This window comes from Narcine bancroftii, chromosome 1, assembly GCF_036971445.1.
Source record: "Narcine bancroftii isolate sNarBan1 chromosome 1, sNarBan1.hap1, whole genome shotgun sequence".
Taxonomy (NCBI): domain Eukaryota; kingdom Metazoa; phylum Chordata; class Chondrichthyes; order Torpediniformes; family Narcinidae; genus Narcine; species Narcine bancroftii.
In genome coordinates, this window is record NC_091469.1 from 164,877,003 (window position 1) to 164,893,607 (window position 16,605).

At 46.9% G+C, this 16,605-nt stretch overlaps 1 protein-coding gene across 2 annotated transcripts in view; it reads right to left on the reverse strand.

Moving 5' to 3' along the window:
* The window catches only part of nup155 (nucleoporin 155), a 177,913-nt gene that overhangs the window by 23,967 nt on the left and 137,341 nt on the right, over positions 1 to 16,605 (reverse strand). For both annotated transcript variants that reach the window (XM_069884488.1, XM_069884497.1), the window contains exons 26-28: positions 8,878 to 9,031; positions 1,870 to 1,974; positions 174 to 328 (exon numbers count right to left, since the gene is read on the reverse strand). In XM_069884488.1, the coding sequence (XP_069740589.1) occupies positions 174 to 328; positions 1,870 to 1,974; positions 8,878 to 9,031 (414 nt within the window). The remainder of the gene's footprint in view (positions 1 to 173; positions 329 to 1,869; positions 1,975 to 8,877; positions 9,032 to 16,605) is intronic.

Consider the following 16,605-nt stretch of genomic DNA (forward strand, 5'->3'; position numbering starts at 1 on the left):
CAGAGAGATCAAGAAAAGGCAAAGTGTCGCCAAGTGAATTTGAGGTCAGGGTAAAAGTGAATAAAGTTGACGATCACGGGTGTCCAGTTACAATGGGTGACGACGACTCTGGAACAAAGTGATTTTATAGGGAGTGACGGTTCCCTTGAACAAGGTGTTCCCACATTTTTTACCTGTGCATGTCTGCAAGACGAGCAAGGATTCGTGCAGCACTGCTGAAATTCCTGTTTTTCTCATAATATCTCCACAGTAAATCCATGTAGCGAACTCTGTTCTGATCATGCTTTGCCATCCGAACTAAATATGGCTCCAGATATGGGGAGTTTACCTGCACAGAAACAAAACATCCCCTCAGCCAGAAACATGCAGAAAGCTTCACGCCAGCTTCCCCAAAACCCCATAGGAAGCTCATCACGTTGACCTTCCCCTGCATCTCTCACAAAATATCCTCTGCAAAATCAGCCGTCCAAGGTATCAGGAACACGTTCACAGCTGGCACAAATGCCATCCCAATTAGACTGCCCTTTTCTGTGACCCCCCATTACTGCACAATGCAGTCAGGTTCCCCCTCAACTTCCTCCATTTCAAATGTAACAACCCTCACCTTCCAGCTCAAACACTCTTTGCTGGACGGCCCTCCTCCACACAATGCCCTCGTGGGCACACTTGCTCATCTCAAAAGCTATGGCAGGTTAGTCAGAGAACAGGGTCCCTTGGCAAAGCCAAGGAGACGATTCTTGATTTTGGTCAGACTCACTGACCTGCTCTTTTCCATTAACACTGCATAAGGGCAGACACCCTCCAGTTTTCTGGCACAACCCAAAAGATAGAGAGAATATAAATATCTCCGCAAGGGCCTCCATATTTTCTTCACCAGCTTCCCAGAATGTCTGAGGATGCACTTGATCACCCTGGGGATTTGCCCCCAAAAATCATTCCAAGGTCACCAACATCTCCTTCATGGACGGTTCTGGTGTTTCTCTTGTTTACTGCTCCACGAGCAATTCTTGTCAAGGGCCAACAGTGCGATCAGATTTGTAGCCCAGGTGTCAAAGAGTGGTGACGGAGAGCAGGTAGTTGGATGGAGGGATTCGACCTCGGCGTCTGGGGACAGTGAGGAAGAGGAGGTAGTGAAGTCCCCAGAACAGGAGAGGATATACCCCAAGGATGAGAATACTGGGAGTTGGCGAAGATCTTTGCATCCTCCCTGGCCACTGTGGTACTAGAGCATTGGAGGATGAGAAATGCAGGTCCCTTATTCAAAAAGGTAACGAGGAGAACCCTGGGAGTCATAAAGCACTGAGTCTTGCATCCACAGTGGGCAAACTGTTGGAGAAGATTCTAGGGACAGGATTTAAGAACGTTTGGAGTAGCATTGTCTCATGAGGGATAGTCAGCCCCACACATTGGACCCTCCGACAGTGGTCGTTCTTTATGGATAGGTCTTTTATGTGGTTCCTCAGTGAACATCTGGAAATCCAAGTATACAACATCTACCTATTCCCCTCTGTCTACTGTCCTCTTCACATTCTCAAAGACGTCCAACTAATTTGTTAAAAAGCACTTGCTCTTCCTGAATCCATGTGCAACACACAATTGTGCTGGAGTAACTCAGTGAGTCCTCTTGCTGCCCAGTTTCTCCAGCACATTTGTGCACTCAACCCAGCATCAGCAAGTAAAAATTTCAGCCCATCATGCATTTACTTGTGTACATGATACTCATCTTACTGTCTCAAGTCTAGAAAGGCTGATCAAAACAAGATGTGCACATTCTGGGCCTGGGCCACAGCAGTCTTGATCAGGCAAGGCAAGCAGTTGTCACCAGTCCGGAGCTGATCACAAGTCATTTCCACTTCACCAATTCCTTACCTCCAGCAGCTTGTCTGTCAGATCGACCTGAATTAGCCAGTTGAAGAGGGCAATATTGAAGAGTTCGTCTGTTGAGCAGTGTGCAAGTTTCAACATCTGTTCAAACTGGGGAAGGCAAGAAGATTGAAATATTATCGAAACCAAATTTACAGATGCTGGAATTTTGAATATCGAGGTGCTGAAGGCAACAGCCATGAGCAGAAATGGTCAGTCGACAGACTGTCTGGACCTTTCACTTAAAGTAAAAAGGGGGCGATATCAAAAATATGAAGGGAATAAAAGCTGAGTGGGGTCCCAGAGGTGATAGGGCATTGGACAGAAGGAAAAGATAGAGACCACTGGGAGGAAGAACAAAGTTAGAGAGCAAAGTAAGAACCCTATGGTGCCTGATGGGGGACTGATTCAGAAGGTGCAGGTGCACGGGATCCAGAGTGAATTTATTGTTGGATATAGAATTGGCAAGCTAATTCTGACAGATAGTCATGGTAAAAGGGTATTATTCAGGCTGGAGGTCTGTGACCACTCATGTTTTGCAGCGACCATTTTGTCTGTGAGTAAATTTGAAGCTGGCCCTGAACCTAGAAAATGGTGGCACTACTGGAGCTGCTGTGGACCCATGGGGAGCGGAGACATAGTGCTCCCGCGGATCTAACCGCCCGGTCCAATTGTCGTCAGTGCTGTACGGGGTTTAAACAACCTGAAAATTGAGCCGACAGTGATTTTATTTAAAATCCTGCGACTGCAGGATCTGCGCCCAAGATGGTGGTGTTAATGATCGGCAGCAGTCATGAAGGGTTGCAGACTCCAGGGACACAGAGGACTGGCGCAGGGCACCAGAAAATGGGGAGATCACCCCACCCCCCCACCGATTGAGAAGGAGAAGCAGAAGAGATGATCCATGGGATGGTGACCACAGCGGGTGGAACAGTGAGGGGTTCTGTAACTATAGAACATACAGGGGGCAGGCTGCTGGCAACTTGAGGCGAGGGCCCCATGCAGGCTGTGGGCGGCTGGCAACTGAGATTCACATCAGACAGCGGACTTCAGGAGACTGGCTGAAAGGGGTACCATCGACGGGAACCTGCTTGCGAGAGGGTGCTGAAGGGTTCCTTACAACACCAATACCAAAAGACATCTGTTTGTGTGAAGTGGAGGATGTTTATTGGAGACGACAAGTTGGTTTTTTCCCCTGTGGTGGACAACAGGAATGTGTTGCTGGAAAGCTCCTACACTGAGGTCAAAGTTGCTGGACCAAGGGTCCACATCACCCAGCACATATTCTGTTCTCACTGCTGCCATCAGGATAATAGGAGGTCTAAGTGCCACAAGACTCACACCACCAGGTTCAGGAATAGCAGCTCCCCCTCCACCATCAGACTCAACGACAAACTCCATCAGGGATTTACTTTTGCACTTTTGCAATTTCTTTACATTTTGTTATTTGTTTACGCTGTATACAGTATTTTCTTGTACTACCGGTAAGAGGTCATTCTGCTGTCCCCACAGGAAAAGGAATCTCAGAGTTGTACGTGATGTCATGTACCTACTGAAGTCTGAATCAGGCCACCATCTAGCAACATCCTACAGGAGCACAACAGAGAGTGTCCTGGCCGGCTGCATCATCGTGTGGTACGGTAGCTGCAAAGCATCCGTTTGGAGGTCAGTACGGAGGCAATCCAAACTGCTGAGAAGATCATTGGATTCTCCCTTCCCTCCATCAACAATATCTACAGGGAGCAGTGCTTCAAGAGGGCTCCGAGAATCGCTGAGTACCCTGACCATCCAGCCCGCAGTATCCTTACCCTGACCATCCAGCCTGCAGTATCTTTACCCTGACCATCCAGCCCGCAGTATCTTTACCCTGACCATCCAGCCCGCAGTATTTTTACCCTGACCATCCAGCCCGCAGTATCTTTACCCTGACCATCCAGCCCACAGTATCTTTACCCTGACCATCCAGCCCACAGTATCCTTACCCTGACCATCCAGCCCGCAGTATCCTTACCCTGACCATCCAGCCGGCAGTATCCTTACCCTGACCATCTAGCCTGCAGTATCTTTACCCTGACCATCCAGCCCGCAGTATCTTTACCCTGACCATCCAGCCCGCAGTATCTTTACCCTGACCATCCAGCCCGCAGTATCCTTACCCTGACCATCCAGCCCGCAGTATCTTTACCCTGACCATCCAGCCCGCAGTACCTTTACCCTGACCATCCAGCCCGCAGTATCCTTACCCTGACCATCCAGCCCGCAGTATCCTTACCCTGACCATCCAGCCCGCAGTATCTTTACCCTGACCATCCAGCCCGCAGTATCCTTACCCTGACCATCCAGCCCGCAGTATCTTTACCCTGACCATCCAGCCCGCAGTATCCTTACCCTGACTATCCAGCCCGCAGTACCTTTACCCTGACCATCCAGCCCGCAGTATCTTTGAGACACTACCTTCAAGGAAGGGGTGCAGGAGCATAAAAATCAGGACTGCCAGGCTGAGAAACAGCTTTTCCCTGCAGGCGGTGAGACTGCCGAACAACCCCAGAAAGCTGTATATTATTGGTATATATTATTTTGGATCACTGTGTACATATGTCGTTTGTGTGTAGGGTGTTCTGTGTGCGCACGATGGTCGGAGATGCACTGTCCTGTTGGGTTGCACAAGTCTATGTCCAATCAGATGATAATAAACCTGAACTTACTGGTTGAAGCTGATGCAATCGGGCCTTTTGTAAGACTCTCAGAGAGGCACATCGTTGAGAGAAAAACAGGGAGTTACGGACCTGGATGTGGGGAAGTTTTCCATTGATTGTGCTTCACAACAGGCACACAACGTTGTGGGCCAGAGGGCCTGCACTGTGCTGTGATACTGTTCTCACATGTAGACGATGGGGACCCAGATCCAGAGCTCCAGAGAGGGCAGGATTCAGCTCCTCGAATGGTGAGCACTGAGAGAGGTAAGGAGAGAGAAGACAGTGCAGGGACACCTGATGACCATCCCCTCAGCCATAAGAACACCCCTTTGGATACTGCTGAGGGTGGGGAGGTGGGGGGGGTCACCTCTTGGGAGTTCCCTGTTACTGGTGCAGACAGAGCAAAGTCAGCTCTGAGCCTTAGAGGGGAAGGGTGAGTCCGGCAGTGTGAAAGTCATTGGGGACTCGACAGGAGAACAGATAGACCGTGGCTGCAATGGGAACACCAGCATCATGTGCTCAGGTCCAGGATGCACCTGAGAAGCTGCAGACTATTCTTGAAGGGGAGGGTGAGCAGCCAGAGGTCGTGGTACCTATTAGTACCAATGACATAGACAGAGTTGAGGGAAAGGTCCTGTAAAGTAAGTTTAGGGAGTGAGTAAAGGGGCTGAAGACCACAACCTCCAAGGTGGGAATCTCTAGATTACTCCCGGTGCCACGAGCTGGGGAAGGTGAGAACAGGAAGATGCTGCAGACAAACGTGTGGCTGAGGAGACGGTGCAGTGGGCAGGGTTTCACATTCTTGGATCATTGGAACGTGTTGTGGGGAAGGGGTGACTCGTACAAGTGGGATGGGGTGCATTTGAATTTGAGATGAACTAATATCCTGGCAGGGAGGTTTGGTAATGCTGTTGTGGAAAGGGGTTTAAACTAGATTGGCGGGGGGGAAGCAAAGTGAAGAGGTAGAGGAAGAGGTGGTTGGCACACAAGCAGGAACAGCTGGTAGGGAGTTTATGTGGAGGAGAAGCAGTTAGGGTAAAATTGCAGCCATAGGGATGAATTACAATACAAAAGGGACACAGAGTCCAAAAAAAGGAACAAATACATGACTGAAGGCTTTATATTTAAATGCACACAGCATAAGGTGGAACATTCTGCAGTACAGCTACACATAGGCAGGTATGGCGTTGTGGCCACAGAACCATTTCAGCACAGAAAACAGGCCACTTTGGCCTCTATAGTCTACGCCAACCAATTTTTTCCTGCCTAGTCCCACTCACCTGCACCCAGTCCATATCCCTCCATCCCCCTCCCATCCATGTCCCTGACCAAATTCTTCATCAATGTTAAAACTGAGCCCACATTCACCCCCTCAGCTAGCAGCTCGTTCCACACCTCCACCACTCTCTGTGTGAAGAAATTCCCCCTAAACTTTTCCCCTTTCACCCTGAACCCATGTTCTCTGGTTTGTATCTCATCCACCCTCATTGGAAAAAGCTGACCTACATTTAAATACCTGGATCAAATCTCCCCTCATTCTTCTACGCTCCAGAGAATAAAGTCCTAACTTGTTTAACCTTTCCCTGTAACTCAGTTCCTGAAGTCTGGACAACATCCCAGTAAATCCTCTCTGCACTCTTTCTATCTTATTGATCTTTCCTGTAGTTCGGTGACCAAAACTGCACACAATCCTCCAAATTTAGCTGACCAATGTCTTTACAACCCTATCCACTTTCAGGGAATTATATACAGTATCTCCATTCCCAGATCTCTTTGTTCTACTGCACTCCTCATTGCTCTACCATTCATCGTGTTCGTCCTTTCTTGGTTGGTCCTTCCAAAATGCAACACCTCACACTTGTCTGCATTAAATCCCATCGGCCATTTTTCCAGCTGGTCCAGATCCCTCTGCAACCTTTGAAAACCTTCTTCACTGTCCACAATGCCTCCAATCTCAGTGTCAGCTGTAAACTTGTGGATCCAATTTACCACATTATCATCCAGATTATTGATATAGATAACAAGCAACAATGGCCCCAGCACTGATCCCGAAGGTACACCACTAGTCACATTGTCCAGCACACAAGCCAGTTCAAGTCTGACCTCACCCTGATCGAGGTCCTTTTTCTCTTGTGAATACTGAAGCAAAGTATTCATTTAGGACCTCCCGAACCTCCTCCACCTGCAGACACGTTGCCTCCTTTGTCCATTAGTGGCCCCAACTTCATTTTCGTCATCCTGTTCTTCACATACGCATAGAATGCCTCGAGGTTCTCCTTAATCCTACATGCCAAGGCCTTCTCATGCCCCTTTCATGCTCTTTTAAGTCCTTTCAGAAGCGCCTTCCTGGCTACCATACACTTCTTATGAGCCCTTTCCTGCTTCTTAAATTTACTATGTGTTTCCTTCTTCCTCTTGACCAGTTGCCTCACCTGCTTTTTCAGCCATGGTTCCTTTTTCCTACCATCTTTTCCCTGTCCCAGTGGGACAACCCTATCCTGAACCCAGTACAATTGGTCCCTAACCTCCTCCATGTTACTTCTGTGCTTTCACCCGTGAACATCTGTTTCCAATTTATTGTCGCTCGTTCCTGCCTCGTCCCTTCCCCAATTAAACACTTCTATTTTGTCTGTTTTTGTCCTTTTCCATTAGCTGTACTGAAGATAAGGGAGTCGTAGCCACTCTCACCAAAATGTTCCCCCACCGTTGAGGTTCCCCACCTGACCAGGTTCATTCCCCAGATCCAGATCCAGTGTGGCCTCTCCTCTCGTCAGCCGCTACACAGACTATGTCGGGAATCCTTCTTGGACACACCTGACAAATTTAGTCCCATTCATCCCTCTTGAAGTAAGGAAGTGCCAGTCCATATTCAGGAACTACAACCCTGTATTTCCCGCACCATTCCAAAATCTGCCTGCTGCTCTGCTCTTTGGTGTCCTGAGGGCTATTTGGGGGCCTATAGACAATTCCCAGCAGCGATAGCTCCCTTCCTATTTCTGACTTCCACCCTCACCCACTCAGTAGACCTTTCCTCTGCAGTCTCCTCCCTTTCCATAGCCATGATACTATCCCTGTCCAGAAATGCTACATCCCCCCCCCCCCCCACTTACCTCCCATCCTATTCCCCTTTTAAACACCAAAACCCTGGTACCTGCATCAGTCAATCGTGCCCTTCCTCTAGCCAAGTCTCTGTAACGTGTAACAGCCACAACATCATAGATTCTAAATCTGCATTCTTAAAATATTATGCAATCCCCATCCCTTGTGTAACATAAGACATGGTATCACAGTACAGGCCCTTCAACCCACAAGGTTGCGCCGACCTGTGTACAGGCCCTTCAACCCACAAGGTTGTGCTGACCTATGATAACACAACTATCTAATCCTTCCTAACCTCACACCCATAACACACGATTTTTCTTGTGCTGACATGAGAGTCTTTTGAATCTTTGTACCAGCCTCCACCACCACTCCCCCCAATGCAATCCAGACACCTACCACTCCGAGTGTAAGAAATGTGGCTGACTTCACTCCTAAACTCCCTGCGCTCCCCTAAAATACATATCCTGTGGTGCTTGCAACTGCAGCCCTGGGAAAAAGGTGCTGACTGTCCACTGCATTTATGCTACTCGTAATCTTTCTACCTCTTTACATTCACCTCTCATCCTTCATCACTCAAAGGAAAAAGCCCTTGCTCTGTCAAACTTGCTTCATGAGACACATTCCCAATCCAGACAACATCCTGGTAAATCTGCTCCCTCTACGAAGCTTCTCCATCCTTTCTGTAATGAGGTGACCAGAACTAAACTCAATACTCTCAGTGCGATCTGACCTGAGACTTTGAGCTGCAACCTGGGTCTAATTCTTTTTTGGCTTTCCCCCCTTGCCCAAGAAACCCCAAACAGTGGAGATAATTCAGCTCCACTTAATACCTGCAGACTCAATGTAGATTTCTGAATTCAAAGATTAATGCTGAAATTGTGTGATCCATCTGCATGAGTCGGATCATTGAACCAGTCAAAACTTTTGGGCGGCTCCGGGGAGGGGGAGGAACCTGAAGATGCAGCCAACAGTTCAATTTTTCCAAAGAATTTGACTGAAAGTAAAGTAAAATGCTTTACGGTTTATATATTCATGTAAGTGAAGTCAGTTCAGTGTAGGTACAGTTTAGTATTTTTGTCTTTTAGATTGTTTATTGTTAATGCAGGTGTATTGGTAAGGCATTGTAAAAGCAAGTCTCAAGTAATCAGAAAATACTCTTTTCCGGCATTTACCAATCCCCATTGGTGCCAGATAACAGGGGTTTTACAGTACTCACATGCTGTGTTGCCTCCTCGTTGCTCAGCATGTTGGGATCAGATGAGAGAACCGGAGGTCCTGGGAGTTTGGGAACGCTGGGGGATTGTGGAGCCGCTTTGCTCTGGTTTACCAACTCCTGTAGTGTGTCTGAGATGCACTTATAACAATTCACTCTGAAGGACAGAAATGGTAAATAGAGTACAGCACAGAACGCAGAAATCTGCAGCACAGTACAGGTCCTTCAGCCCTCGATGTTGTGCCAACCCATATTTCCCTTAAAAAAAAGTATTAAACCTCCCCTACCCTGTCACTTCAATCCCCCCAGTGTTCTAGCCTCCACCACCACCCCGGGCAAGGGATTCCAGGCCCCCACAACTCTGTGTAAAAAACTTACCCCCGACATCTCCCCTAAACTTCCCTCCCTTCACTTTGTGCACACGTCCTCTGGTGTTGGCTGATCCCGCCCTTTTTGACCTCGATCAAGTCTCCTCTCATCCTTCTATGGTCCAAAGAGAAAATTCCCAGCTCTGCTAAACTTGCCTCATTAGACTTATTTTCCGATCCAGGCCACATCCTGGTAAATCTCTGTACTCTCTCCATAGCTTCCACATCCTTCCTGTAATGAGGTGACTCGATGCAACATGGTCTCTCTACTCTTGAACTTAATCTCCCATTAATGAAGCCCAGCATCTCATAGGCCTTCGACCCACAATGGTGAGCCCAATATGCATTTAATTCTTTAACTTTCTCCACTGTAAGGAAGAGAGTCGCCACTTTGTCCAGCGCCCCTCACAGAAATGAGGCCCCAGTAAGGAACGAACTCACAACCCCATATCCAAAGTTCTGAATATCAAAAAGATCCAAAAACCAAACTCTTTTTGTGGTGCCGACGTAACGTCACAAGTTTAAAAAAATTTGTCACCCGACTTGCCCATGTGGGGCACTAATGTTCTGTTGGCATCAGTTTGGTAACAACAGAGCTCAGAATCAGCCGGGAAGACAGATGCTGAACAGCTGGATGCCGGCTCAGAGAAGCAGGCTGGAATCTTAAGCCACCAGTGAGCGTCTGGAGGAAGTCGGTGGGACAGGAACTGCATGGGGAGAAATTAGGTGCAAGGGTCAGTCCTTAAACCAAAGGGCATGAACATCCTCATTTTAGGAAACTTCCTCCCCTCCCTTTCCATTTCTTCTTTACTCTCTGCTGTACTTGGTTTACAAACTGACGCAAGAATCTTTTGTCCTGGCGTCATCAAGGACAGCAGATTCCCGGGCAGGAGCGGGGACCTCGGCCTCCCGGGCAGGAGCGGGGACCTCGGCCTCCCGGGCAGGAGCGGGGACCATACCTGGGACTGGCGGCGGCGGTGGGGAGATGTTGGGGAATGGTGACGGATGAGGCTACTGTTCTGATTTTGGATTTTTTCTGATATCTTCCGATAACCGAAAGAAAGCAAAAAATCAAGCAATGTGTGGTCCCAAGCCTTTTGGATACAGGGAAATGTACAGTACAGCACTCTTAACCTCTGCCTTGAATTTCTCTATTGCATAACTCTCAGGGTGATAGTGTGGGCTGTGGGGAAGATGCCAAAAGGCTGCTGGGCCAGTTGGTCAGATGAGAAGGGCAGGCGCAGTTCAATGAATATTAACGTGAAGGTATCCACTTTGGTGGCAACTTATCTGAATGTTGAGAAACCAGGAAAAGGGGAGGTGCAACCGAGGTGTCATGTGCATCAGTCAGTGAAGGTTGGAATGGTGGGACAGAAAGCAAAAGGCACGACGAGAAATGTTGAATCTAAAAGCAGGGAGGTCTTACTGCAGTTGTTTTAGGGCCTCGATGAAGTCCTACACTGAGTATTGTGTGCAGTTTTAGACTTCAAATCTGAGGAAGGTGTGCAACAAAGATTCCCCAGATTTGGGGGTGGGTGTGCAGGACAGGTGAGTGAAGAAACAGCTGAAGGTTGCAGAACCATGGGACACTGCAGCACAAAAAAAAACAGCCCATCTTGTCCCTGCCAAATTAATTTTCCGTTGGGTCCCATTGACTATTGTTCCAGCCTCCACCACCACCTCTGTCAATGCATTCCAGGCTCCCACTACTCTCTGCTTAAAAAAAATACCTCAACATCTTCCCTGAAGTTCCCTACCTTCACCTGAAAAAGATGTGCTCTGGTACCTGCGACAGTGACCACAGGGAAATGGTGTTGGTTCTCCACCCTTTCTCTGCCTCTCATCTATAAAGTCACCTCTCACCCTACTTTGCTCCAAAGAAAAGAGCACTCACTGTCAACCATAGGACACTACAGCACAGAAACAGGCCCCTGCGGCCATGCTAGTCTGTGCCGAACCATTGCCAGGGCCCACTGACCTGCACCTAGTCCATAGCTCTCCACACCTCTCCCATCCATGGACCTGTCAAAATCCTTCTTAAATGATAAAACTGAGCCCACATTCACCACTTCAGTTGGCAGCTCGATCCACACTCATCTTTCCCATAAACTTTTCCCCTTTCACCCTTAACCCATGTTCTCTGGTTTGTACCTCACCCACCCTCAGTGGAAAAAGCCCATCTACATTTACTCTGTCCGTCCCCTTAAAAATTTTAAATACCTCGATCAAATCTCCTTTCATTCTTCTACGCTCCAGGGAATAAAGTCCTAACCTGTTTAACCTTTCACCGTAACTCAGTTCCTGAAGTCCAGGCAACAACCTTGTAAATCTTCTCTGCTCTCTCTCTATCTTATTGATATTTTTCCTTTAGTTCGATGACCAAAACTACACACAATCCTCCAAATTTGGCCTCACCAATGTCTTATACAACTTCACCGTAACATCCTATCTCCTTGACTCAGTACTTTGATTTATGAAGGCCAATATGCCAAAAGCTCTATTTACAACCCTATCCACCTGTGATGCAACTTTCAGGGAATTATGTATCTCTATTCCACGGTCCCTCTATTCTACCGCACTTGTCAGCGGCCGACTATTTACAGTAAACGTCTTTTCTTAGTTTGTCCTTCCAAAATACATCTCACACTTGTCTGCATTAAATTCCATCTGCCATTTTATAGTCTATTTTTCTAAAAGGGAGTAGGAAGTGCTGAAGAACAAAAAGGTTGCAGACAGACTTGGACAGTTTAGGAGAGCGGGCAAAGAAACAGCAGATGAGACACAATGTGGAGAAATGTACAGTTGTACATTTTGGAAAAGGAAATAAATGGGCAGATTATTATTTGGATGGGGAGAAAATTCAAAATTCGGAAGTGTAAAGGGACTTGGGTGGGGGGTGGGGTGGGGGTCCTTGTGCACGAGAACCACCAGATTGGATCGGCAGTAAAGAAACATAGAAACATAGTGAGTAGGTGCAGGTGTAGGCCATTTGGCCCTTCAAGCCTACACCACCATTCAATATGATTATAGCTGATTAGTACCTGGTTCCTGCCTTCTCTCCATACTCCCTTGATCCCCTTAGCCACAAGTACCAAATCTAACCTACATTTAAATATTGTCAAGGAACCAGCCTCAACTACTTCCTGTGGCAAAGAATTCCACAGATCCACCATCCTCTGAGAGAAGAAATTTTTCCTTATCTCAGTCCTATAAAACTTTCCCCTTATCCTTAAACTGTGACCCCGTTTCTGGGTTTTCCCAGCATTGGAAACAACCTATCTGCGTCTAATCTGTCTAAACCCTTAATCGAATGCTATGTTGGCGTTCATTTCAAGGGGAATAGCGTATAAGAGTAAAGAGGTGTTGTTGAGGCTCCATGGGCCACTGGCAAGATTGTGCGAACCCACCACAGCACGAGCGAACCGGGTCCTAAAATGGCGATTGCACGTCAGAAGTTGCATTTCTTCCATCGATTTAATTATAAATTTGGTTACTTTGTTCTTTCTGTTACCTTCAAAAAGATATCTTGCATAAACTTTTGATCTTCTTCGTTAGGTGAATATACATTGAGTAGATTCCAAAACTCCGAATATATCTGACATTTTATCATTACATATCTCCCTGCTGGATCTATTATTTCCTCTTCTATTTTAAATGGCACATTTTTACTAATTAAGATAGCCACTCCTCTTGCTTTTGAATTATACGATGCTGCTGTTACATGTCCTACCCAATCTCTCTTTAATTTCTTGTGCTCCAATTCAGTTAAGTGTGTTTCTTGCACAAATGCTATATCAATTTTTTCTTTTTTCAGTAAATTTAGCAGTTTCTTCCTTTTAATTTGGTTATGTATTCCATTAATATTTAAAGTCATATAGTTCAACGTAGCCATTTTATACTTTGTTTATCTTCCCTTTCCGTTTTTCCATCATTACCTTTCCTCCTTTTCCATTTCTGTTTTCTTATTTTAAACCCTTTATAAGACAACATTCCTAAAACATCAAACATTTTCCTTATTCTCCTATTTAAAACTTCTTTAGCCCCAATCTCCCCTTCCCCTCCTGAGTTGTCCTTTATCCCTTGTCGGACAACCACATCTCCCCTCTCCATTTGGGTTTGCGAATTCACTCGCAAGCGTCAGCTGATTTTGCAGTGACCGCAACTCCTCCCCACCCAGCCCCCCCCCAGAAAAGATTTCACTTTTCATATGTAACAAAGGTCACTCTTTTAGTTCCCTCCTTATTCCCTCTATTCCATTTCCTTCCCTTATTAATTCTTGTCTATACTATCTATATTTTTCTCTAAATACGGATACATTCACGTATGCATATTATACATATACACACTTATACCTCTTTACCCACATACATATAAATCGTGGTCATTTTTACTCTCATTACACGTCTTCATCCCTCAGTCTATTTTGTAATTGTTCTGCAAATTTTCGTGCTTCTTCTGGATCCGAGAATAGTCTGTTTTGTTGTCCTGGAATAAATATTTTCAATACCGCTGGATGCTTTAGTATAAATTTATACCCTTTCTTCCATAAAATCGCCTTTGCTGTATTGAACTCCTTTCTCTTCTTTAGGAGTTCAAAACTTATATCTGGATAAATGAAGATTTTTTGCCCTTTGTACTCCATTGGCTTATTGTCCTCTCTTACTTTTTCCATTGTTTTCTCCAGTACCTTTTCTCTTGTAGTATATCTTAGGAATTTTACTAAAACAGATCTTGGCTTTTGTTGTGGTTGTGGTTTAAAGGCCAATGCTCTATGTGCCCTTTCTATTTCCATTTCTTGCTGTAGTTCTGGACATCCTAGGATCCTAGGGATCCAATCTTTTATAAACTCTCTCATATTCTTGCCTTCTTCATCTTCCTTAAGGCCCACTATCTTTATGTTATTTCTTCTGTTATAATTTTCCATTATATCTATTTTCTGAGCTAACAGCTCTTGTGTCTCTATAACTTTTTTATTAGATTCCTCTAATTTCTTTTTTAAGTCCTCTACCTCCATTTCTACTGCTGCTTCCCGCTCTTCCATCTTGTCCATTCTTTTTCCCATTTCTGTTAAGGTCATATCTATTTTATTCACTTTCTCTTCTGTGTTGTTTATTCTTCTTCTTAAATCATTGAATTCCTGTGTTTGCCATTCTTTAAATGACTCCATGTATCCTCTAACAAGAGCAAGTATATCCTTTACCTTGCCTTTCCCTTCATCTATTTCACTGTATTCTTCCTCTTCTTCTTCCTCTGGGTTGGCCATCTGTTGTTTCTTTGTTGCCCTTTCCTTCTCTTCTTTCTTGTTTTCGTTGTCTTCTGTGTTCTCCTCTTGCTGCAGGTGTTCTGCAGCTGTCATTGACGGCTGTGGAGATCGACTCCCCAGCTGGTCCCCCCTCCCGTCGGTGTGTTTTTTTTCATGCGCGGTTGCGCACTTTTACTCGGCTCTGCGAGCCATTTTTGTAGTCCAATTTCTACCGAACTGAGGGAGCGGGTTTCTCTCTCCACCGCTGGCCTCTTCAAACAGGTAAGGCCTTCTCCTTCTTCCTCCGTTGTCTTCTCTTCCTCTCTTCTTACCGTTGATTTCGATTTTTCTTTTTTCGTCGCCATCTTCTTTCCACCTTTATACTCACTTTTCTTTAACTTTTATTTCTGTGCCTTTGTGTTTTCCTTTGTTTTTTCCGACTTTTCTGGAGAGGGCTGGAGTTCACCGTCCGGCCACTACTCCATCACGTGATCCCCTTCCGGCACCAGCAGGTTGAAGTGGGAATTCACAATGGCTGCAGCGGCCCAACCGCTCCTGGGGCAGGCTTTCTGCGAGTGCACAGTCTGCTGGTCGATCTACAGGGGAGAAGATTTGTCCACGCCAAGACGTTCCAGATGTTCTCCTTGGGTGAAGCCAAGTCACCAGCCCCACACCTGGACCTCATCACACTCTCAGAGGATGAGTTCACCAGGATCGGAACAGATTTCCCATCAGTGCTAGTCCCACAGTTCATGTCAGCCATGCCCAACATGGAGTCCAACATTACATACTGACCCAGGGACCATCACTCCACTCCAGAGCACGGAGACTTCTCCTGGACAAGCTCCGCCTAGTGAAGGAGGAGTTCCAGAGGATGGAGGAATTGGGGATCATATGGCGATCTGACAGCCCATGCCCATCCCCCTGCACATGGTGCCCAAGGCAGCTGGGGTCTGGAGACCACGTGGCAACTACCACTGGCTGAACGAAGCTACAACTCTAGAATGCTACCCTGTGCCACACATTCAGGACTTTGCATCACCCTGTTCGGTTTGTTTGAGATCCTCCGGATGCTGTTCAGCTTGAAGAATGCCACACATATGCTCCAGCGGCTAATGGACACAGTGGGCCATGACGTGGACTTTGCTTTCATCTACCTGGATGACATCCTGATAGCCAGCAGTCATCAGGAACATTTGTCCCATCTCCGCGACCTCTACACCCACCTGAGCGACTTCGGCCTCACGATGAACCTGACCAAATGCCAGTTTGGACTCGACACCATCAATTTCCTGGGCCACAGGATTACCAAAGATGGTGCACCACTGCCCTCTAAAGTAGATGCCATCTGACAGTTCACCAGGCCCAACATGGTCAAGGGCCTGCAGGAGTACGTCGGCATAGCCAACTTCTATCACCACTTCATTCCCTCAGTGGCCCGCATCATGCGCCCCTTGCTCACCCTGATGTCGGGTAAGGCCAAAGACATTACTTGGGACGAAGTTTCCCGGCTGTGCAGGCGAAGGAAGCCCTGGCAAACGTTGCGATGCCTAGGACAGACGTCCGACTGTCCTCACAGTGTACGCATCGAACATGACAATTGGCGAGGTGATGGAACAGTTGATCAAAGGGTGTTGGCAACCCCTGGCATTTTTCAGTAGGCACCTAAGGCCACCTGAACTTAAATATAGTGCTTTCAACCAGGAGCTGTTGGCGCTGCACCTGCCCATCCCAAATTTCAGGTACTTGGAAGACAGGCTGTTCACTGCTTTCGCAGACCACAAGCTGTTGCCTTTCGCGTTCACAAAGAGGTCCAATTCCTGGTTGGCCCGCCATCAGTGACATCTGTTCTACATCTCCGAATACACAACCACCATCAAGCACATCTCGGGGAAGAACAACGTCATGTTAGCTGTACTTTCCAAGCCAACCATCCAGGCCTTGTCCTGGGGATAGACTTTGCAACACTGGCAGTGGACAATGAGATGCCCAGCTACAGGACCACAGTAGGTACAGGCGAGAAGAACCTCCTGTGTGACGTCTCTACCGGTCATCCTCACCCCATCATCCCGACAGCCTGGAGATGGCGAGTTTTCGACTCCACACAGGGACTGGCGCACC